Below are 24,920 nucleotides of genomic sequence, written 5' to 3' on the forward strand. Positions count from 1 at the left end.
TAGTGTGATCTGTGGGCTAAACAAAAAGATTTTAAAAAAATCTTAATCTAAAATTAAATTGCATAAAATAGATGAAGAAATTCCATAAATACGTGGACATTTACAATTTTTTTTAAAAGTAAAAAGGATTTTTATTTCAGTTCCTGATCAGCACTTGCTTGTGGCTGAATAGGTTTTATGGTACCTTAATGAAAATACAGATTTCCTTTCGTAATTTTCTTTTAAAAATAAAAATATAAACTAGTTTGGTATTTTATGTGCCTGTATCAAACAAAAGTATACTTTATGCAACAGAGCATACAGTGCTTTAATCATACAGTTTACAAATAACTATAAACTGCCTTTTATTCTCTGATTGTCTGTAAATTACTTAGACCAACTATCAAAACAATTTCTACTAATTATAGTGACACCTACTGGTGTTTTTGCCATGCCCCCTTTGGCATAACGCTAATTTACCAAACATTCCTCTCCCACTCTGCAGCTCTCAATATAACCCTCCTTCCTTAGCAAGGCTGTTATTTATTCTTAAATTTATGCATGTTGATTTCAAAGATAACATTTAAATTTCAATGAATACTAGAAATGCATGGAAAATGCCCTCACAGGTTACAATCTTCCAAGTTCTGCCAATTATGAAATTTTTGCATTTGAAGCCCACTTAATATGACATGAGTTTGAAATAGACAAACAAAAACAATAGGTTTAATGGTTTTGATATTACAAAGCAACATAAGCATCAAGCCACAAAGGCCCTCTATCCCCAGGGTCAGCAAGGAGAGAAATAATGCAAGCTAAAGTTCTTTTGCAGAGTCAGGACATAAGATTATAACACATTGCAATGAATCCCTGAGCAGTAATAAGCCTATGGAGGCCAGTAAGATGACTGCCAAAAGTAAACCCAATGCTTCTTTGCTTTGAAAGAATACAGCTCATTAGGAGGGGGAAGGTATTATGGTAGTTGGGGCTGAGTGGGTCCTGGAGACAGGGTGCCTACAGACAGTGGTGATGGAACAATTTTTACAGTGTGGTTGCTGAAAGACACTGAACTAAACTTTAAATCCTATACGGAATGGAAGCCACTTAAAGATAAGGGGTGCTGCCACACTCCCTGCACCTCTAGTTCCAGTTCCTATGGTGACAGGCCCCAGGAAGCAGTTGGCAATCGGAGGCATCTGGCATACCCATCAAGAGCCAGAGCCTAAGGATCTGCAACATCTATAGACCTTGCCTGAACAGTAACACTCTGAGCATACCCCCATGGACTATTTAGGATAAAGGCTAGTGTCCGTACACCACAATGACCCCATGGGGTGAGCAGAAAAGAGACAATTATTGCATGTTCATCAGGTTTTCAAAAGGCCTAAATATTCACCTTTCAAAAATACTCTGAATACCCAATTCTAAATTCACCCCACAGCTCACAAATTATCTGGAAGAGACTCAGAAGAGTGGGATGTTTTGTTGTTAATCAGAAAGCAAAGAAGTAATATGACTGTCCTGTTTTATACTCTCTGAGGACTTTATGACAGGTAACAATGACAACAGGGTTAACAGACTCATTAGGAATATCCACATGTTTACTCTTCTTTCGTATTGAAAAATCTAGGTTCATGTGGAGGCGAAAGATCCCCTAACCTTTTTTAAAAAAAATTACTATAAATGGTAGCTGTGCTGCCCTGCAGTAGAATTGCAAAGATGGCACTGCCAACATGCCCCTATCATGTGGAAAGATACAGATCTTTAATCAGAGTCAGGGTGTGGAATGTTGTTAGGAGCAAGGGATAATGCCAAGGAGTCTCTGCTGGCCCTCAGGTACAGTTTGCTTTTCTTTGCTTTGAACAGTAGAAAGGTACATGTGGGTCCATGCATCTACATTGGAAACATATACGGTGTAAACAGAAAAATGCAATATACTACACACACTAATTTAAAACAAGTGTTTTGATGCTAATTTAGGCCAGCTGATCAAAATATGCAATATGTACAACAATACTAAGTCAATATGAGCAAATCTTAATTTTTAACTAACCTGAATTTTTTGTTTAAATTCATACCCTGGTGCAGATTTTGAGGTTCATTATGATTACACATAGCACCACCTACTGTCAAAAAGGCAGGATAGGCAATATAATACTAAGTAGAAAGTAGTGTAGTTTAAAGAATTTCACAATCCTTATTACCAAGAAATGTGTATTATGTTTTCATAGAGCTACATTGTCCCTGTCAGAGGATGCTCACACAGCCCTCTAAATAACAGACACCAATTTGCCAAGTACCAGGGCAATGAAATTGACACCAGTTTTCCTCTGCTTAACAGGCAGGACTGATGAACGTGGATTTGGCTTTGGGAGTGTTTTGCATATAGTCATTGCTTAGAGCTAGCAGCCTTTATGGTGCTGTGATTCAGCGGACAAACAAAAAGTCTTTTCTCATTAGCTCAGTGCCACCCATCTTCCTGCACTATAAACCCAATGCTGTGAACTCTGTATGTCCAACCCTGTGGCTGAGTATATACACTGAATTGTAAATAGAGGTTTACAGCTGAGGACCTCACAGCGCATACATACTGAACTACACAAACCTCTGGTTGAGTCTGCAGAGCCACATTGCAAACTGACAGGGCTTAGACATTAGGACATAACGAAATTTGCTCTCTGATGTAACCCTAGTCCCCATCAGGATCCTGAGTCAGACTGATTTGTGTGTGGATGGAAAAGGGAGTTAGACTTAAACTTCAATGACAGCCAGGTTTTATGTGAAGTGTAGACATACCCCATAAAACAGTAGGGGCATTGTAAAAGAGAGTCAGAAGATTTATGCCAATACAATGTACTTTCATAGATCATCTAACAGAAAGCCCACCTGGAATGTACCCCAAGCTCAGCCACAACAGTAGATGAACTCAGGCCTAATGGCTAAGCCATCATAAGCAATATTTCACGAGGACTAAGTCTTGCTATGACTACTCCTGAAATTCACACCTCAGTTTCAGTTTCTCATATAAATCAGTCAATTCACTTACCTGAGCTTTTTTCAAAGTTGTGTGCCTCTGGCATAGAAAGGAGACTGCACTCCCTCAACATAAGGGGACTGGAATTTTACCTGTAGAGAGCAAAACTGATCAGAAACTCATCTAGATGGTTACCATAGCAGCATGAGTCAGAGGTCAAATTATAGCTTATCTGAAGTTCTAAAACTCGCTCTCTCATGACATCCTACTTTGTAACAGTTGGCACATCTCCCTCCCCCAGATAGGGTAAGGGCTCAATCTACAAGTTCAGAAAGGGCCTCAGTGGCAGTTAGCTCCTGTTTAACATTCACCTGCATCCTTGCACCCTCCTTCTGACTGAGTACTGGCAATGATTCACAATGGAATACATGTCAGGACCAGCTGTCAGAGAAGAAAATAAAGTTTTTTACCTTGTAACTGAAGTTCTTCATGACATATGGCTCCTATTGTACTCTACTACCCACCATCCTGCTGCTCTGCTTTGGATCATGACTAGATTTGCAGTAATGAAGGAACTGTAGAAGTGGACAATGCACCCTGCCCATTATATCATTGGTATGGACCATAAGGAAAGCAAGTGGTGCAGGTACTCTCAAAAGACACTGTCTCCAAGAATTCTCCAGTCTCAGCTGCATTGGAGAGCTTGCATAGAGCCACTGTGGAATACAGATAGAGCCTGTATCTTGCAGTTGGAGTTTGAGATGTTAAGTAACCTAGGGCTGGTTTTGTTCAACATCTTGAACATCTTTTGTTCGACACTCGCCCAAATCTTCGAAATGGCCATGCAAATGGCCATTTTGAAGATTACTAATGAGGCGCTGAAATACATATTCAACACCTCATTAGCATGCTGGCAGCCACGGCACTTCGGAATTGCCACAGCTCACCGCCATGCGGCTCATCCAGACAGGGCTCCTTTTCAAAAGGACCCCACCAACTTCGAAATCCCCTTATTCCTATCTGCTGAGCAGCAGTGCTGGGCACTACTAAAACCTAATTAGCACCATGCAGGGCATGTTCTCAGCCCTGCGTACAGACAGCAATGAGAGACAACAGAGCTGCCAGTCAGCGGTGTGCTGGATCATTATGGTAGGTTTAATCGTATCATTGCATCTGCTGTGCTACCACTGCATTGATGTATGCAGCAGTGGATGTAAAATAGCCTCACCTAGCTCCATGCAAATGCATAAAAACATTTATGCTTTGTGTTAAGCACGTGATGCATATTACAGGCATCCTGGGGAGCTGTAAATGACTGTTTCAAAATTAAACTGCTCTAGTGCAGGCACTTCTAAACACAATCCAGAAACACTATGTTGAAATTAGTATGTTCAAGAGTTATACCTGAATAAAATCAGAGTAGCTTTTGTATGGTATCGGACAAGGCTGGATTTGAACACGGCCTGTCTTTCAAAATTTTCTTGGAGATAAGGAATGGAAAGGGACACTTAAATCACAAAATATTAAGTGGTTCCCTGCTTTATCCAGGATACTGACAACACATCAGTCGTGCTTCTATTTTGCCGGAACTGACTCAGCCCTTCCTCAAATTAGGTCAGATATAAAATTCTGTTTGAGGGGAAAAAACAGTGCTCATAAACATCTAGTTGTTTATTCATTTTAGAGGTGATAGTAGTCATATGAGAAATAACTTCAAACTAAATCTGTAATGTTTCTATTCTATCAGTTGCCAGTAGAGCTACTCTCCCATGACAAGTTATTTCCCCATCTCAGAAAAACATGACTAGCTAACATAACTTAAAATGTTTTAGCCTGGATCTTAATCGTGCCCCAGTGTATGTTATGATCACATTTTTTTTCCATGCTACATTTTTCTCCCAGTACACAATAGGCTTACTCTTGGGAAAAGTCAGGGTTATGTAGTGAAGCAGGCTATTATCTATGGATGTACAGCCTCATTTGTTGCAGAATCTGTAAAGTGTGAAGTGAATGAGACCAGGGACTGCTGGAAGAGAAAGGATGCTATCACAGTTAAGACACTTGAATTCTGTTCCGGAGTATGGATATCCCTGCCTATGTGATGCTGAGCACATCATTTAAATCACATTTTTCACAGGTGGTCACAATCGTGTTCCTCAGTTTCTGGATGCTTGACTTGAGATCTTGGGGTCTAAGCTGCAGAAGTGCTGAGCACGCTCAGCTACAACTGAAGTTAAAGAGAACTGTAATTTGAACATAGAATAGTATATTATGCTAATTGCTTTGAAACTCACATTCTAGTCATCCGAAACTGGTCACCGCAAAGTAGATGATCCATTTGATTTTAAACTTCTCATGTGTAAAATGAGGACAACAGTATCCTCTCACCTCACATCAGCACTGTGAAGATAAATTCATTCATGTTTGTAAAGTACTTGGACACTACACTGATAAGCACCATAGAAAGCTCACTTAGAAGTTAAAAATTCTGCCTTCTGAGCAGGATTTGAATAAATGTGCAGTGCATAAGGGCTAAAGTCACACAAAGAATAGCTGCCAATTAATTTAATATCATTGGTCCTCTGCACTCGATGACGCTAGGATCCTGTGAGGGGGAAACGTAGTTATGTAACTGTGTAATTACAGACTGAATGATACTTACCACAGAATGACCTGATTAAACATTTAAAAGTTAGGAAATGCCAAGATTAAGATTTCACAGGAAATCTTAATTCTGGCATTTCCTATCTTGCATTTGGCTTTAAAATCCTAATATTTTAACATTCTTTAAGTGTATGTAATATGCATATACACCGCTCAGTGTGTCGGTTCCACAGTATAAAAAATAGTCTGCAGCATTGATGCTTCAGACTTCAGCAACAGGTTTCCATGTGTATAGAGCAGTTAACACACAGCAACATACAGTCAGGTTGTTACATGAAAGTAGTTAAATGTTTTGACACAATTCATTATGAAGCCTTAGCCAATACTGGTTCACCATATTCTTAGAACAAATGAAGGATGGACTATGGCCATGAGGGACTCAGTGTAATCAAACCCCAATTCCTGAACTTTAAAAAGAAAACCAAAAGCAGAAAAATTAGATTTAATTTTCACAAATGCTGAACACCCAAAATTGCCATTGATTTCAAGTGGAGATGTAGATGCTCCACATCTTTAAAAATTAGGCCCTTAGACACGGGCTGATCAGCTGTTCTTTGCTAAAGGTTATGCTTAGACTTGGCCTATTATCCAACTGAAAACCAAACTTGTTTATTTTTCATATTAATTTATTAGCAAATATGAAATATAAACCTCTTATCTAACATTTCAAGATATAGAAATTAAAATATTTCAAAAATATACCAGTAGATAATAGAAACAGTAATTTGAACAAAACATGATTTCGCATAGATCGAACTACATAATAAATACAGAGACTCTTCAATTCATGCTAGGGGTATATGACATTGACCCCTTTTTTGTGAAACTATTACCCACTCCAGTAAACTGTACAAGAGACAATATAGTATTGCCTGTATACTGAGATGCTGAGGTATACTGAGCCCCAAGATCTCCTTCCCAGTTGCAGGCTTGCAGAGACACCACATGCCCCTTTGGAATTGCCAACACAGTCAAGAGATTGTACTCTCTTCTTAGCAGCAATGTAATGCCAATACACAATTGCTGCACACTTTCAGCACGGCCAACCCTGCCATCTTCCAAGGACAGAGTCCATGATTGAATCTAATTGTGCTTATGGGACTGATGCTGAAGATGTATCTTGAAAATTTAGTGAAATGCCCATCTTGGAAATTGGAAACATTTTTCTGGCTGACTAAAATGTTAGTCAGCCAAGGGAGAAATTTTGGAAAGACTTACTAGTTAGAAATTAATATTTCCTTAGCAGACAGCTCCTGAATGAAGCTCAACAAGAGACTTCTTCCCACCAAATGATAAAGAGTGATAAGGCCCATATCATTGCCAGATGCACTCAGAAAAAGCAGTTTCTATCTATTCACAAATAACATTTGGAAAACAGGATTCCAACTTACGGTTTGCTTGGCTTGGGCCCACCCACTCACCAATTGTGCTACTATTCAAGTAGTGACTCCTAAAGCCTGTGCAGCACCAAAATATTAGGAAGAAAGAGAACAAGACACTGGACAGGTAGTTTAGCGTGTAGTGATTTCAGTTACAAATATATCCTGTTTCTCTCACAGGCACATTTTAAAATCCCTGGTACAGAAACTGGATTTTCTTTAGGGTTTTTCCACAACAAAATAAACCCTGGATATGTTAGCCTGCTGTACAATCTCTGTATGAAGGCTTTTGGGCCACTAGCCCACTTTGCCACTTCTGGCAAATAAGGCTTTAAAGGTGGTCAAGCACCACTGAAGTCATGGCAGTTGATTTCATTGGATTTTTTCATAGCAAAATAGCTCATGCTCCCATCAATGCACCAGTAAAAATTTAGCCTTTCAACCCTGCATTTTTTGTGCTACACATTATTGTATTTATGTCTTTTTCTATTTAGGAGCTACTGAAATCAGTGGTTGCAAGCGTTCCATGGATTTCAATAGACCTTTATATAATAAATGCAGTAGTATTGCATGATATTCTGTAGGAAAAGATTCTTAAAATATATATTTTTCCAATTTACTGACATGTTTTAAAGGACACTAAAATATGTTAAACATTAGTGCCACTTTTCCGATTTACTGGTTGGCGAAAAGTGCACCTGAAATCCTCAGAAATGTGTTGCAATAGACATCAAAAATGCCTTTTCAGAGTAAGACTCTTTTCCTGGAGAAAACAACACACACACACACACACTTGGGCCCAACAATTATCTGACATCTCAGTTTCAACCTGATACAGTTTGAAAGTCTGCAGTGTGAACTCCTGAGAAAAAGAAATATGAATCCCCTGCATAACTTAACAGGGTGCATCTACACTAGGAACAAACAAACTTCAAAGTTGGGCACTACATCGAAGTAGCCAGCAGAGAGTCTATATACATTTTTCCCTTACTTCAAAGTTAACTTTGAAGCAGGGAGCCCAACTTTGAGGTCCTTACTCCATTTCTGGGAATAGAGTAGTGCCCTACTTTGAAGTAAGGTGTGTGTAGATGCTCCACTCCAAACTAAGCAACTCGAAAGTTATTTTTGTAGTGTACACACAGCCATAGAGAAATATTTTAAGTAGCTACTGCATTTTAAGGGAGTTATTTAGCCATTTCATAGTTATTTTCCTCAAAACAGTCCATAAATTTTAACTCTTTAGCTATAGTATGAGAAGGAAAAAAAAAAGCATCTGAAATTAACAAAATCTATTTGAAATGTTTCAAAAAACATACAATACTTAAAATGATGTATGTATGTATTAAAATGAATATGGAATGGCAAGTTGTAAATGCCTAAAATCATGGTTTATAAACATAATGTGTGTCAGCACTACAATAAAGGTCTTCCTCTCCAGGTTGTTTGAACAACCACAACCTAACCTATTTTTAAAATCCAAACAAGGACGCTGCTATTGTTAAAGATCAAAAGTGCTGGAACAGAAATTTGCTTAACTTGATTCAGAAACAAAGTAAAACAATATAAGCCCTATCTTGCAAGATAATAAATGCCTACAACTCCCACTAACTTCATTGGGATATTCAGGTTTCCAGATCGTCAACACTTTGTACCATCTGGCACTAAAACATCTGGGACAACAAAAAATTTATAGTTCAATGAGAGAACAAAACCATGCCTATTGCTTTCCTTCTCGATACAAGCAATATTGTGAGAAAGTTTGGAAACAATTAGTGTGAATGGCCACAGAGAACTTCTCTTATGAAAGTGATGGTACGTGTACAAGTATCTGTGCATCAAGAAAAGACTATATCCATTATTTTATGTCAGTTTCTATACCCAACGTATTTATTGGGCTCTGCATATAAAATATTTTCCTCATTCCGAAAAGCAGAGGAATCATCGTAAATGGCTGAAAAACTCCACAGTGTAAAAGGTCTCAAAGTAAAAATTAAATCCATCTTAGAACTCTGTTGTACTGACACCTAACAGTAGAAAGTAGATCACAACCTATTTTGGGAAACCACTATGTCTTGTACTAATCTTCTCTTCCTGATCATACAACTGGAAACTGCACTTTGCATTTATATATTACAGTAGTCACTGCTATCAAAAATAGTCTTCAAACAATGAAGACAACCTGTGAGGAGTGTGGTGTACATTTGGTACATTCTCTGTTATGGCACTCGCTATTTGTGGAATCTCTAAATCCCTTTTATTAGCTAAGTTTTACAATAAAACATTAAACTTAATTGAAACCAAGAAAAAAGTGCAACTTTTTCCACAAAGAAAATTACTTTTTATGCCAACTATTAAACAAACTTATTGAACAGTATTTTTAATAATCTAAATTAAATACCTAAATAAATAGAAACAAGAGATACTTTTTGCATAGAATTAAGGAAAGTGCAACTACAGCATAAAATTTTGTACCATAAGAAATGGTCTATTCAAAGAGGACTATATTAACAATCATTTCCTTTCATCACTGAAACTGTAGCATCTAAAGAAATAAATCAATGTGATGTGATCTATTGTGAAAGTTCTTTTAAATGAAAAGTTAACATGTAACATTATGTCAGTTAAGCTGCTCCAAACAGCTTTCAGATTTACTCTATCAAGAGAGCAGGCTTGAAGATGCCAATCAGAAAAACAAAAGAATTTTCCAAAATACTATGGAATAATTTAAGAGCATTTGATTATTTAAAACCCAATTAAGAAAATTCCTTAACTAAGTATCTAGCTTTCATTTTAGGCAGAGATTTTTGGAAACTGCCAAGCGTATCAGATTTGCATACCCATAGTACGGAAGCCTGATGTTTTGCTTTTTTATGAATGGTCTGTTTGGAGTGAGTGAATTCATGAAATTATGCCACCAAGCACTTTTAATGTAAAAAATAAAAATAATTAGACTCAACAGCCTTATTCCTATTCTACTCTGTTACACCTGTAGTAAGTGAATGCGAACTACAACATTAGAATGGTAGACTTTAATCCCGCTTTAGAGATAGGTAAGTGGCTATACAAGGTAAACGGTGAATCAAGCCCCAAAATTTTAAGGAACAACAGTGGTTTATGGGAAACAAAAATAAAAACTTCTGTATATAGTTACTGCCTATTTAAGATCACAATTAGGAAACTGAGGGACAGCAAAAACTGAAAAACCACCAAAGCCTTGCTCAGTATGGACACTGAATAGCATATATCAGAGGAAAACAAAAAAGCAGTCATTTAGCACTTTAGGATACCATTTTGTTAGTCTTTAAAGTGCTAAATGACTGCCCTTTTGTTTTGTTAGAATACACACTAACACCTCTCTGTTACTATATATCAGACTGGTAGCCACGTAGAAGAACGAGAAGTCCTGTGGCACCTCATGGACTAACCGATTTATTGGAGCATAAGCTTTCATGGGCAAAGGCTCACTTCATCAGATGTCTTTGGTCATGGAAGTTTATGCACCAATAAATCAGTCTATAAAGGTGCCACGGGATTTCTCATTATCTTTGTGAATACAGACTCAACTAAATAAAACATCTTCTACGCTACTTGAAAATTAGCTTAATTTTTCTTGGGGAAAATTTGGTAACAAAATTCAATAAATTATTTTAAACAAAATATATGTTCCAAGTATATGATGCTTATCTTTGTTTGTGATGAAACAATGCCTGACTTGCTAGATTTCATTTTCTTTAACTTTTTTTGAATTTTGTTGCCACTTGCGGATGGCAGTGCCAGAGCTACTGGCTAATACACAAAGGGCACCACCCACCGTCCACCAAGTTGGTATATGACTGAGGAAAAGAATCTGTAAGATAAAAGCGAACACCACATCCATTGTTTTCATGATGGCAACAGGACCAGCCTTCTCTATTTGTAATGCTTTTGTGAGAAATATCTGACCCCCAAAACCTAACAGTGCAATTAATATTAGGAGAAATCTATCTGTACCACAATATGGTAATGTCCATTCATTTATTACAAATAGCGTTACAATACACTCAATTAATCCAATTACTGCATAATACCAAACAGACAAAAAATAATGCACAGATTTTCCCATCTTTCTTAATATAACAAAGGTTGTAGCTGATGATACTGCACTTGTAACAGCAGCTATTGTTCCTTTAAGATGATTTGTATAGCTTCCTTCAATCCCTTTAATATTGGATCCAAATAAAAAAGGTGGTCTTGCAATAAGTATCACTCCAGTGATTGTAAAGAGGGTGAAAAGAAGATCCCAAAGGCTGTATTTCTCCTTGAGAAATATCCAGGCAAACAATGATGTAAAAACTGGACTGCTGAATGTTATAACAGTGGCATCAGCTAGAGGCATTACTTGGAAAGCGTAGTAAAGAAGAATCATTGCACCAGAGCCAAGGAACCCTCGGACGAAAAGAAAAACTCGTTTACCTTTTGGCCCCAAAAACCCTGTTCTGAAAATTAAAAAGAAGAGAAAGATATAAACACATTGCTCACAGCTGATTATTCATAAACACTTCATTACATTCTTAGCTTCATATGAGGACTTTACATCATTAAACTATCAGAATAACTTCATCTGGCTTTCTGCAATTTTTTTTTTTTTGGATTACAGTAACACCAGAAGCATCAATGAGAATTAAGACCCCATTGTGCTAGGCATTGTAGTAAAATTACGCCATAGAAATTTACCCCATATAAAATAATATAAACAGAAATCCTACTAATAACTTTATATTTTATGGGTGTCTCAGAGTTTCAACAAGGCGTTTTTTGAATAATCCTTTCTCCTACAGAGAGGCTCACAATATTTCAGAGAGATATTCTGAATCTTAATGTCATTATGAAAACAAAGCCATTTATTTAGCAAGAAGTTACAAAGAAGTTACAAATGTTTCTTGAGATCTTCCACTTCACGAATTAAAGCCTGAATTACAATAATGCTTGTGGTCAGATTTACTCTCTCATTTAATTAGTGATACCTGTGGATATATTATCTATAAAATGAAATTACATTTAGGTACCTCACAAGATTTTGTATTTACACATAATACTTACTTATAGTATATTAAGCCAGGAAGAACAAATGTCATTTGGAAAACACATCGAAATGCACTGATTTCCACTGAATGTACATCTTCAATTTTTTTAAGAAATAAAGCAGCCACTGAGAAAAGGAAGGCAGACAAGAGGGTATAAAACAAGCCAAGTCCTGGACAGGTGAATTTCTTCTTTTCTCCTGCAACAAATAATAAATTCCAGTTAGTAATTAATAGTCATTTAGCTAATGGTAGAGTTTTCAGTTGTATCTGAAAATAAAATATGATTGTCCAAATGATGTACCTATATGGTGAGGGAAAACCAGGAAGGGGGTGAGAAGGCAAAAGAAACAGAGAAAACTGCCACGTTTATTCATTATAAGTGTGTCCCAAGTCATTTGTGTATGCCACATAGCCCCTTATTTATGATGTATAGGAGGTGAAATTCAACACAACGTAATTACACTCTTTGCAAATCACATTTTGTCAAATGAAGTGGTCTACACATTTGACTAATATCAAAATATTGTATTCCAATTTGATAAATTAATTGCACAAGTGGCCCCATACTATGGACGGCACCTCACCTAAAGTGACATGAAGAAATATTTTTGGGGGGAACATGGCAAGGGGAGGATGGCGTGCCACTCAGCCCTGTTCTGCCTCTGCTGTAGCCACAGCATGACTCTACTCTTGGCCCCAGCCCAGCCCCACACATCAGCCTGTGGCCCCACTCCCAGCCCCAGCTCAGTTCCTGTATTTCTTTCTGCAACCTTCCCTCCACCCAAGGCTGTGGCCCTGTTCCCAGCCACAGCTCGGGGTGGGGAAAAGGGAAGAGAGAACACAATGTGAAAAATTTGGTTCTCACTGTATTACACAGAACAGATTTCTTTTTTTTAACCACTGCTCCCCGTTCAAGGTTTAGAAAATATAACTGGGTTGTGAAAGTGTACTGGCTCCTGACAGGTCATGAAACACTGAATTTTAAGGCATGGACATCACCTTACTTCATTAAAATTCCAAAGAAAAAACCTTTGTTTAAAAACCCAGTTAAAGTTTGTAAATGACGAACACTTTACTAATCTATTAAAACATCTAAAATATCCAAGCACTTACAGTGAAGGAAATGAAACATTAAGTATAATATGAATCTTACATTGTCTACATAAACATTCATTATCCTTATCACATATTAGGCAACACAGTCCCTTTACATCTGTCCCAAGGATTTCTGGATCAGAATGCTTTCTTGTTACGGATACTACAATAGAAAGATTTTAATTAAAATAATTTTAAATCTGGTCAAATGTTTAATTGTCGTGGTCTCTTTAAATAGTCCTTACATCTTTTCCAGTTGTATAGACACAGGACTTCATCCCAGTTTGAATTCATCCATTTCCCTCTTCCAGTTACCCTGTAAGAATATCCCAAACTCTGCTTCTTTCCTGGTCTTGAGGCTCCCTGCTACTTCAGCCACCCTTCAGTGGTATTTTCTCCCTCTTCCTGGTCCCTCTCAATATCCTCCCAGTGAATCACAAAACAGGAAAAGGGGTGGAGATGAACTGCTAGTGGGCTGCACCATGCCTTCAAAACAAAATGAACTCTACTCACTAAATTATTAATTGAAGAAAGTTAGAATCACAAACGTGCAGTATCAGCAAGGAGTTCTGGCATCACTAGAAATAAAAAAAACGATTGTACCTATAAAAAGGCATATTTTAGTGATCCTAACTTGTACACCACCCCATAAAAACAGACATGCAGAACAGCCACTCTCTAAAGCAGCGGCAATCAAAGATGTCTCTTAGATAAAAGGGGAGTGCTTACAGAGCTCATGGAGTAGAAAGAATGATGTGGCAGGATACTGTAGAAGGTTGCCTAGCAAGCAACTAAGAATCAAAATAGGGATTTGTTACATTTAATTTAGAAAAAGCAGTCAAGTAGCACTTTAAAGACTAGCAAAATGGTTAGTGCTACTTGACTGCTTTTTGTTTTGATAGTGTATAGACTAGTACGGTTTCCTCTCTGTTATTAATTTAGAAAGTTTGTTCATAACCATTTTGACCTTCCTTGGTATTATGACTAGAGCCCTCCGCAGATACAAATATGTGGATCTGCACCCGCCAGGCTCAAATCATCATTCAATGCACAATCTGCTGTCTGGATTCTACTTGCATCTGCACAGCAAACCAGCTGAACTGGAGGGAGGTGCACAGATGAACAAGGGGCATGCAGGGTTGTGCAGGCAGCAAGAAAGCAGACAGTGGGAGTAAGGGACAGGGCAGATTGACAGTAAGGGCTGGCAAGGGGGCTGGTGGAGGGCCCAAGGAGAGGGTGGAGGGCAAGGGGCAGCATCAGCTCTAGCTCTAGCTGAAACAGCCGGGCCCTCCCTCCTGGAAGCAGAACAGTACACACTGCTTTGCTGAGAGGCCGTCTCCTCCTCTCCCAGAAATGACTTGCCTCCCTGACTAGCTGCTACACTAGCTGGCTGCACAGAATGGCATGTGGGGTGAACGGCATGTGTCCCTGAGAGGGAACTGGGACAGGGACCAGTGTTTCCTCTAATTTTTTCCATCCATGGACCTAATAAATTTTGTTTTGTGCACTAAGGCATATGGGGATGAAACACCAATAGAAACACATGTTGTGAGCAGTGGGTGGCTGTGGGTGCTCTGCTAATAGCTTGATGGCACCTGAATCTCTCCTAGGTGGCTGCCCAAGTACTCAGCTTACAGGGAACACTGGCCAGGGCTCCTGTAGGTTAGTGCTCACCAGCTGTGAAAGGGAGGGGAGTTGGACAAGTCCACCTCTCGGCCTCTCCTGCAGGGAGATTTAGGAAAGCCCTGTGTGGATATCCACTCCACTATCCATGGTTATGAAGTGGATATCCGCAGATATGCAAGATAGCTATACCTTCTAAAAGATGGGATTCCAGGCAGGCCTAGTGTTCTAAGACATTGTGTCCAACTTTTAACAGTTCTAAAATAACAGATGTTAAAATCAGGTTCAAATTGAAGTGGGTTAGAGGGAACAAGAAAGGTGAATGATTCCCAAAATGGTATCACTTTAATGTTCAAAATTTCACACCACATTAGAGTGGGAAATGAATGACATTTCCAGTTGATTGCAACATTTGTTTTATTTCTAGTAGCTCATTAGAGAGCAGCCCTTAAAACTGCCACTTATCCCTCTAATTAGCTGTGCTTTTCTGGCAGAAGCCTGGGATTTTAGCAGCTAAACACTACTGTAAATTTTAATCCCTGAATAATAATTTGCCCCATTGTTCAAGTCAGTCAGACTCTCTCTCTTATACACACACATTTGCTGAAAAATTATTGCCCATGATATTAAAGAAAGAAAACTCACACGGACCTACAGTGACCTAAAACAGGAAATCCATACCCATGGTGGTATAGGGAGAGACATAAAGGTTGCACCTCTCAAATCTGGTACTCTCTCATCTGGCAGGACCAGGGATTATGCCAGATGAAAGAGTAGTGGGCAGGTGCAGGAGACCCTACTTGCCCTGTGGTGGCAGGGTGGAGGCTGCTGTGGAGCCGGGACCTGGACTCCCCGCTTGCCTCATGGCAGCGGGGACTGGGACCCAGAGCCCACACCTGCCCTGCAGGGCTGGGACCCAGAGCACCTGCCTGCCCAGAAGCAGGATCAGTACTGGAGTCCCTGGCTGCCCCACAGCAATGGGTGCTGGGAGGCTACCACAGCCAGGAGCCAGAGCCCTCACCTGCCCTGCAGCAGGACTAGTGCTGGAGCCCCGCCTGCTGCACAGCAGGGGGATCTGTGAGGCTGCTGTGGGGCCAGAGCTGGAGCCCCCACCTGCCACACAGCAGTGGGGAGCAGGGAGGCTACCACAGCCCAGAACCAGAGCCCCCACCTGCCCTGTTGCCAGAGGTGGGATGGGGGCAAGAATAGGGGCTGGCTGGAGCCCTGTGGCAACCCCTGACATCATGAGCTGTCCATCTTCCCTTGTCCATCAAATTATCTTGCTCAGGACCTGTTGGTTCCTGAACAAGGCAGATAAGGGAGGTGCAACCTGTATAAAAAGAGATATCAGATTCTTATTTCCTCGGCAGCCTGTTTGATTACACAAAAAGTAGAAGCTAACCAAAATAATGGGAATTCTGAAGTGGATAGCCAATCAAATTAAAGCGAAAGCAAGCAGCTCCTACATCTAATATACGATTGTGATTTGAATAAAAGAAAGAAAACATCTCCAGAAACTCCTAGCTTTAGTGACCTATCCAGCATACTATGCACGTTTGAAAAATGCACTCCTCCATCCCGAGCAAACACTCGCCTGTCAGAAAATAAAAAGACATCGCAGCAGTAGAACTGAAAACAGTGGTATCTCAGATTACCAAAGTAAGCACCTAGGAAATAGAACAGTGCTTCTCAATACACTACTAAAAATAAAATGAAGTAAGATCCTCCCCACACCTATGAAAAATAAAATCGCTTGCCTTTATTTTCTTTCATAGTAAATTCTAAAAATAAAATAATGTAAGGCAACATTCCTACCAAACTCAGCAGCAGTTTTCTAACATTCACCTTTACCACCGTGATGACACTCAACCATTCTAAAATGTCTGCTTTCAGTTCAAAAATACCATTGTCTAGCTGCTTGAAAAGCTCCGAAAATTAGGCAGAGAATGCTTTAAATGATACCTGAGTTCTCTCTACTGAACTTGTAAAGAGTTAAACAGAACTTTCCCTGGTTTTTCCCTAACCAGCTCCACTCCCCAGTCCCTCAGACAATCTCCATCCCTGGATTTAAGATCTAGATGTTTACCTCGCACCCCACTCAGTTTTCTTCTTGTAAACTACAAGTGTTTATATTTAAATATGACATTTCATGCATGCAGTTGTTAAGCATTCAAAATACATACAAACAAAATTATGCTTAGGTTACAAAACAAAACTGAGCAGGCAGTTAAGAAGTGGCAAAAGAAGGTAAAGGGCATTGACCAAGGATGCTCTTCAAGGGCAAAAGGCAGGGAAGGCCAAACTAAGAGTTCCTTATCTTTAGGTTTTAGGATGCTCATAACACAAAAGTTATCTGCCAGACATCATGAAACCTTCAGAAATTCCAGGAAAGAAGCTTTGGACATGAACCTTTACCTATAATACAGTTCAGCCAGTGAAGAAACCAACTACAGTATTAATATCCTTAAAGTTAAGCACTAGCATAAGTCTTTGGTTGCAGGATCATGGCTAGAGCCCCATGTCTCTTTGCAATTGCAAAATAAAATGAAAAACTGTGTGTAAAACTAAATCAAATGAAAATTTTCCTCACTTTATTGGGGGATGGGCCCAGCTCCCTGATCTGGGCATGGGATTGAAGCACCACTCAGGTTTGGCCAGGCTGTCTTCTGGTTATCATGATTTGGGGAAGTTGGAGAATTTGAGTGAATGTCACTGTGACCCCCATGGGCAGTTGCAGCGCCTAGAGTGAGAAATAGGCTGAACCTGCAGAATGAGTACAGGATCTCCCATGCCATCCCCACAGGAAGACAAACCTGATCCATGCACCTGGAGAAAATGAAATACCACAAAATCCTCCCTTCCAAAAGAGACTCTAATCAAAAACCAAATAGAAAATATAGCATCTCACAAATTATCAGAGAAAATAAAGAGACATGAAACATGTGAGTTACCAATGAAGCTTCATAAGTATGAAGATTTCCCGTCACAGTCCTTCACCAGTACAATTAGAATATGGTTCAGAAAATATTGCTCACATGGTCAGAGTTCATGGTCTTATCTGTAAGTCATTTTAATTTACTCAGCATTCAAATCTGGGACACAAGATTACAATCCGAGAACAAAGGCCCTTTGCACTAGCTCCCAAAAAAGGTAAGCTCTATCGAAGTCAATCTCTGTGCTTGGTAAGAGAAAGGCAAATATTTTGATGCAAGGGGGTGAGACAAGTTGAGTCAGGTCAAATGAGCATCAAGGGATGAGGAACACTAAGGCTTTCTCAGCCTGCCCTGGGCAGGAGGTCATTTAAGCTTTCTATATCTTTGCGTGGCAGTATGTAAAGTGGGCTAGTATTTCTGTGGAAGGGGTTTGGATCATGTTGTGGGGAAGCTGGATCCTCAAACCCTTTGAGCCGGTGAAGCTGCTGTGTGCGAAGGACACTTAAGACGAGGAGTTCAGACCATATGACTTTCCCCTACCTGTTGTACCTTTGTTCAATCTCAACTCTTTTAACCCGACGAAATGGGCGTAAAAAGAGCATGAAGGGAACAGGAGGCTCAGGGCTAGACAGCCCAAAGCGGGATGGGACGTGTCCCGATTCCCACCCGCCACGTGAGAGAGGGCTGCGGGGGCCAAGGCCGCGAAGAGCCGACGCTGGGCCGCTTTCCTGCGCGCCAGGACCCGAGTCGGCGGCCGGCGCCAAGCTCCGAGAGCTCGCTGGCCCCGAGCCCACGCGGACACGGAAGGCGGCAGCCGGGCTGCCCCGCACCCCCTCGGAGACCCGCACTGGCCCTGCGGACCCCGCCGCCGGGCGCCCTCAGGTGAGCACCTGGAGGAGCTCAACTATCGCCTGGCCACCGGGGCCTGCGTTCTCCGCCTGGCACTGCCCCGAGGGGCGAGGGGCTCATGCCGCGGCAGAGCAGGGTCCCTTCCCCCCGCGGCCGCGCTCCACTCCTCACCGGGCGTGCTCCGTGCCCACGGCAGCCTGCAGCGCGGCCGGTACGAGCTTGAGCAGCAGCCCCCACTGCCGCCAGCGTCCGCCTCCTGGGCGCCCGCCGCCTCCAATTCGCGCGCCTGTAACTTCTCGTCGCTTCGCGGCGGCGCCGGCTCCAGTCTTTCGGCTGGGGCAGCAGCGGCGGCGCCGCCGCCACCCGAGTGCCGCACCATGGGCCGGCGGGGAGCGCCGGCGGGCTCAGCGACCGTTTGCCAGCCGGCTGGCACTCGGCTTCCTGCGCATGCGGCGGCCCTCCCCGCTCCCTGCGGCCCGGGAGAGCGATTCGCCGTCCCCCTGGCGGCGTCCGAGGTGGGGCACCTGTCCTGGCTCCAGAGCAGCGCGGGGCTCCACCCTCCCTCTCCCTCAGGCGCTCGTCCCCTCAGCCCCCACGCCCTCGGCTGCCGGCCCGGTGTATCCTCTCATGACTCGGGCTGGGGCCGGGGCTGCAGGGCGGAGCTGCGGTGGCAGCAGTTCAGCGGGGTTGGAAGCGCCGCGGCGCGCTCTGCTTCCCAGCTCAGGGCGGGAACTGCTGCCCGGGGTGACTCAGCAGAGCTCCACTTCCCGGGCTCTCCCCAACGGTCACCTTGGTGCAGTGCACTGCTGCTGGTCCAGCGGCACGTGGGCGCCTGTGCTGCTGGCGCGAGCGCGGGTGGCCGCTTCCAAGACGCAGCACTCCGTGAAAAGGGGCGTAAAAAGTTGACTTTTGACGGGCTCCCCGGAATGCGGCACAACACCACCCCCTTTCCGTAATCACTGCCTTTGTCCGCTCACGTGCACCTGACAGCCGAGAAAGCGGCGCAGGTTGTAATGGAGACAACAAGGTAGACTTGACTTTGTTTTTCCTGGTTTGCTACTGTCACTGGGAAGAATCTGCCAGGTATCAACTAATCCAGTTTCTTGCACCAATTTATATGGCAGACATTTATTTCCTGTCTCATTAAAAACGGATTGAGTCATATCACTGAACAGCGATGGCCGCAGTGAATATCATCTTTCAGAGTTAAAAAGTGCTTTTATCAGGTTGAACTTATTCTTCTGCATAAATGAATGTCCACCAGCATCATCAGGCACATAGTCTCTGAGGTGTAGCCATGTTAGTCTGTAGCTTCACAAAAAACAAAGAGTAGCACTTTAAAGACTAACAGTTTAATATACTAGCTAATGAGCTTTTGTGGGTAAGACGGACTTTTTATGATCAGACATTTAGTCTCCTGACACAGTGCTTGCAATTACGTATTGTTAACAAACACACATTTCTACTCAATAACAAAGACTACGGTTACACTAGCAAGTTTTGTAGACAAAACTCATGGAGCGTGCACACAAAATGTGTTTTGTCAACAGAAACTCAAAAAAGCTGTGTAGATGCTCTGGGGCCCTTTTATTGACAGCAGTTCAAAAGATCCATCCGGTTTTATGTGTAAGTAAGCGTGATCTGTCAACAGAAGTTTTGTCAGAAAGTCTCTTCTGACATTAACTTCTGTAGACAGATTGCCATACTGTAACTATAGCCATAATGTTTAAAAATTGCTTTGATGCAGTTCTGCAAAGTTATTTGTGCTCCTCACTTCCATTGAAAAGAGAGCTCTTTGTCTAGTCTCGCTGGTTTTTGATGATGCTGTCTTGCTCCAGTATCAGTTACATCAGAGTTCTGTTGTAATGATACACCACAATTCCATTGTAATCTGTCCTAAAGTGTTTTCTTTAAGTATTGATTTCAAGCTGAGGTCATTAAATAAAAATGAATTTCCTGCAGCTCATGTGTATATCTTTCCATGTGTGATACTGTTGGAGAAGAGACGAGACACTCCATTTACCCACTCTGTAATTTACTGAAGATAATGTGGTTAAGAGTCTTCCAGAAGAAAGCATGTGGAGACGCTCACAGACTGCTTCTTTCAGAAGAAGTGGTCCGCCATGGCAGTGGCCCACTGGAGTGTGGAGCCACTCTAGCCAGCCCCAGCTTGGCTTTATGGCCTCTGACTCCAGCAGCTTTTAAAGCTGCAAGAACCCAGAGACCCTCTGTCAGGAAGCTAGGGCTATAACTGCCATGTTTCAGGCACCCCTACAGTGACTGGGTGACTGCCTGACTGCCTGACGGCCAGGAGGCAGCCCCCCTGCACACTCCAGGGCACCTCCAGAGAGCCAGCCAAAAAGGAGAGGCCCTATCCGGGATGGAGCCAGAGCTCCAGGACCTCCTGGGGCTCAGGCGAGATGAGGAGGTGCTCTGAGACACCATGGGACACCACACTCTTAGACTGGCCAATGGCCTGGCTGCCCATGGGCACCCTTCCTGGACCACTGGGCAGGTCCGATATAAGGTAAAGGAACTGAGGCAAGGCTATACGAGGACCTAGGACATTGCGTGCCAGTCTGGTGGTGCTCTAGTGAGCTGTCCCTTCTATCGGGAGCTGTGGGACCTCCTGGCAGGAGATGACACCTCCCCACCCCAGACCAGTGTTGACACAGCGGTGCTGGAGCCCCCTGCCACACCAGAGGGGGAGGCCAGTGCCTCCCTGGACCAGGCCAGAGATGAAGTCAAGCCCAGTGCCCAGGTCAAGGTACCCTCAGGAAGTCCCTCATTATTGACCTGCCCTGGGCGTCCAGCAACTTGGCCACCCCCAGCCGGGCATCACCTGACCTTTTTGAGGTCACCACAGATAACTGCACACCCTGGTGCATCCCCTGGTGGGGACACAATCAGGCTCCCATGCAATGCCCTCCCTGATGCCCTCCTCTGGGCCTTTCTGCAGCTGCCCTCAGGAGCCTGGAGGCCTGGCTCATGGCCACAGTGGGCCCCATGGAGGGGCCCCAGTCCTGCGAACCATCCACAGCCATATCCTCCCACCAAGACCGAGCCAGGGGCAGCCCACCACTACCTTCCTGTGCTTCCAGGCCTGTCAGTGCCCCAACAGGGAGTGTGCACCTAGCCGTGGATGCTAGGGGTCACAGCACTCCACCCTATCCCTTGAGTGGGGCTCCCTCCCTTACTGTCCCTGTTCCAACCCATGTTGGTAAGCCCCCCTTTTCTGGTCAGCCCTCCTGTAAATAGTTCACAGCTGTTAATTTCAAACCAACATATATTTTTATTCCATTCTAGTTAGTTTTTACAAACCATTGATGCTAGTTATGTTTCAATATAGTGGAATACTTTGCAACCCCCATGTCCCTTTTTATTGAGGGGGGAGGTGAGGAGTGGAGGGGGACCAATGGCAGGGCTCGGGATTGGGGTAGTGTTCCCCATGGGCACAGGCCTCCTGAAGGGCCTCCCAGATGTGGACCCCATTGTGGTGGTGCTGCTGGGCGGGGGCCGCAGCAGGCTGCTTGTACCCCTGGGCAACATTGGCCGTCCAGCCCTGGTGGAGGGTCTCCTCATGTGCCTCAGTGAGGTTGTGTATTGTGCTGCAGGTGTCCATAGGCTGCCTGATTATTTTTGATAAATGGTGAATATCTAAAAACCCAAAAATGAACTGCTCATATCTAAATAGCAAACAATGTGCGATCTTGAAACCTTCGATAACCCCTACTAGCGTCCTCCGGAGAGAGAGAGAAGGTTTGGGAGTGAAAGTCAAGAAGACGGTGGTACAAACACACACGTGAGGTGTGAGGAAATAGAATGTGTAAAAAGTTTGTGAACATCCTGCAGTAATCATGTATTGCATTACAAATCATTGTGTGTGTGCTATTCTTAAAACAAGGGTTACGAAAAGTACAGTTTAATGTTATTTATTAGGACAAACTTGTATTCATGTGCATTGCACCTCTTGAATTATTGAGTTTTTTACCTAATTGGAAAAAAAATTACTCTTGTTGCTATTTTGGTTGCCAACCCCTGCGCTAAATAATCCATCCCACTTTGTGTCTATTTTCAACCCTCTGGCTTATTTACACTTAAAATGTGACAGTGGCACAACTGCATTGCTGAAGCCATGCTGCTCTAGTGCTTCAATGCTACTAGCTGCACCGACAAGAAAGGTTTTCCCACCAGTGTTGGTAAGGCACACCCTGAAACGCTTGATGCTCTCTGCAGCAGGGCGAGGTAAGGCTGACCTAACTGCACCATTCAGTGGTGTGGATTTTTCACAACTCTGAGTGACATAATTAAGCCATCTTAATTTTCTAGTGTAGACCAGGCCTGAATATGTTTCCCAGACCTGAAGAATAGTTGTATGTTGGGTTGAAAGCTAATTTCACTTATGGAAGTTGAGCAATGAACGATATTTACTTCACCCACCTTATCTCTCTAATCAGCAAGGTTGGAATTTCTTATTCTTTACACAAATTAGCACTGGAAAGTAATGTCTAAATTGGAGCTGTGACTGCTGGAAAAATCTGCCTGTATCATCCAAAGCTTTTGACAGTTATCTTTGGGAAAATAGATGTGGAGGATGTATAGAAAGTGGAAAATCTTGCCTCTATTTACATAAGAAGGCTAACTTTATAATGACAGTGGTACTTACTTAACCAAAGTAAAAGTAATTTAGTGCTGACAGTGCCACTAAAATGAAGTCATATGGGTAACATCTGGACCTACAGAGGCTAGAATGGATAAAAGAAATAACCGATAACAGCTCAGATAGAAATGCTGCCCTCCAAGAGGCATTATAACCATGTTCATGTGTTGCACTGAATTCATGCATGTATAAAACTCCTAGGATCACTTGACTCAATTTACATTGTTAAAGTTATTACATCTAGTTACTCAATAGGTCTCTACATTTTGGATTCTAACTTTGGCCTGGCAACCAAATAACCTCCAGTGACATTTAGAACATGGATAATCCTCCTTTCTGGCAGATGAAAGGTGGCAGGTGTTCTACTGTTTTGTTGTTGTTTGTTGATTGTTTTATCTGGCTTAATGTATTTCAGCCCTTTTTCAGTTTTCCAGGAAGCCATCAAAGAAGTTTTTTCTATTTTGGCAATTTGGATTTAGTGTTACTCAGCAACCATCCTCTCTGCTTGTGTAAGAAGGAGATCATTTTAGTTGCACATGCTTGCAGCCTTGGAGTGTTTTGATTTAATTATTCGCTTACTGTACACTTGTGATACAACTGCTCTGTACTAGTGGATGGAGAGTGGTTACCTTGTGGGTGAGGCCTGTGCTGAGCAAGGGGCAAGGAAAGGGTGGGGCATGGGTTGAGTAAGGGCAAGAAGGGAGGGATATGAGCATGGAAGGGGTGGGATATGGGTGGAGCAGGGCAGGGAAGGGGCACTTGGCTGGTACACCCCTGGCTAGGCATCTGGTGGCACCTTAAAGACTGACAGATTTATTTGGTGATAAGCTTTCGTGGATAAAATCCACTTCTTTTTCAGCATCTGCCAAAGCAGTTTTACCCACAAAAGCTTATGCCCAAATAAATCTGTTGGTTTTTAAGATGCCACAGAACTCTTTATTGTTTTTCAAATATGTAGTTTTGAAGGATCTCTCAGTAAGGTAATATATACAAGCAACTATATGTGCACTGTGTAACAAACAGAATACATGACCCTAAACTAGTGGTTCTCAACCAGGGACACATGTATCTTGGTGGGTACTTAAAGGTTTTCCAAGAGGCACATCAGCTTATCTTAAATATTTGCCTATTTTTACAACCAGCCACATAAAAAGCACTAGCAAAGGCAGTGCAAACTAAAATTTCACAGACAATGACTTGTTTGCACCATATACTATACATTGAAATGTAAATACAATATTTATATTCTAATTGATTTATTTTATAATTATATGGTAAAAATGAGAACATAAGCAATTTTGCAATAGTAGTGTGAACTGGCGCTTTTATTTTTATGTCTGATTTTTTGCAAACCAATAGCTAGGTGAAACTGGAAGTAATGCAAGACAGATCAGACACCTGAAAAGGGTACAGTAGTCTGGAAAGATGGAGAAATACTTCCCTATACTGTTATATGTTACTGGTTTATTCTTTCTAATTTTCTCCTTTTTGTTTGTGCACAACATGGCACTTGGATACCTTTCATTTCATTACTCTTCTTTTTCTTGTGATGTGGTTTGGGGGTGGAGTTTGAATTACACAATTCTTAGAAATTTTTCCATGTTTTCTGAAAGGCTACATCTGCGCTAGAGTGCTCTGTCAACAGAAGTTACCGGTGGAAGATATCTTCTGACAAATCTTCTGTCGACAGAGTGCACCCAC

At 42.1% G+C, this 24,920-nt stretch overlaps 1 protein-coding gene across 1 annotated transcript; it reads right to left on the reverse strand.

Moving 5' to 3' along the window:
• Nucleotides 1-5,995: 5,995 nt before the first annotated feature.
• On the reverse strand, nt 5,996-19,144 carry SLC35G1 (solute carrier family 35 member G1). Its single transcript, XM_074999548.1, has 3 exons — nt 18,731-19,144; nt 12,076-12,256; nt 5,996-11,471 (listed from the first exon to the last, which is right to left on the reverse strand). Exons 1-3 carry the CDS (start codon nt 18,936-18,938, stop codon nt 10,712-10,714), a joined length of 1,149 nt encoding a protein of 382 aa, XP_074855649.1. The 5' UTR covers nt 18,939-19,144; the 3' UTR covers nt 5,996-10,711.
• Between the last annotated feature and the right edge of the window lie 5,776 nt (nt 19,145-24,920).

The sequence above is a fragment of the Carettochelys insculpta genome, chromosome 7 (assembly GCF_033958435.1).
Source record: "Carettochelys insculpta isolate YL-2023 chromosome 7, ASM3395843v1, whole genome shotgun sequence".
NCBI lineage: Eukaryota > Metazoa > Chordata > Testudines > Carettochelyidae > Carettochelys > Carettochelys insculpta.

Bases quoted from the DNA above. Each gene is read 5' to 3' on its own strand.
- SLC35G1 (XM_074999548.1), bottom strand. From the start codon at position 18,938: ATGGTGCGGCACTCGGGTGGCGGCGGCGCCGCCGCTGCTGCCCCAGCC. The intron at 12,257-18,730 runs GTGAGGAGTGGA...TATTTGTTGCAG, and splicing joins GTGGGCACGGAGCACGCCCG to GAGAAAAGAAGAAATTCACC. The intron at 11,472-12,075 runs GTAAGTATTATG...TTTAATTTTCAG, and splicing joins CCTGGCTTAATATACTATAA to AACAGGGTTTTTGGGGCCAA.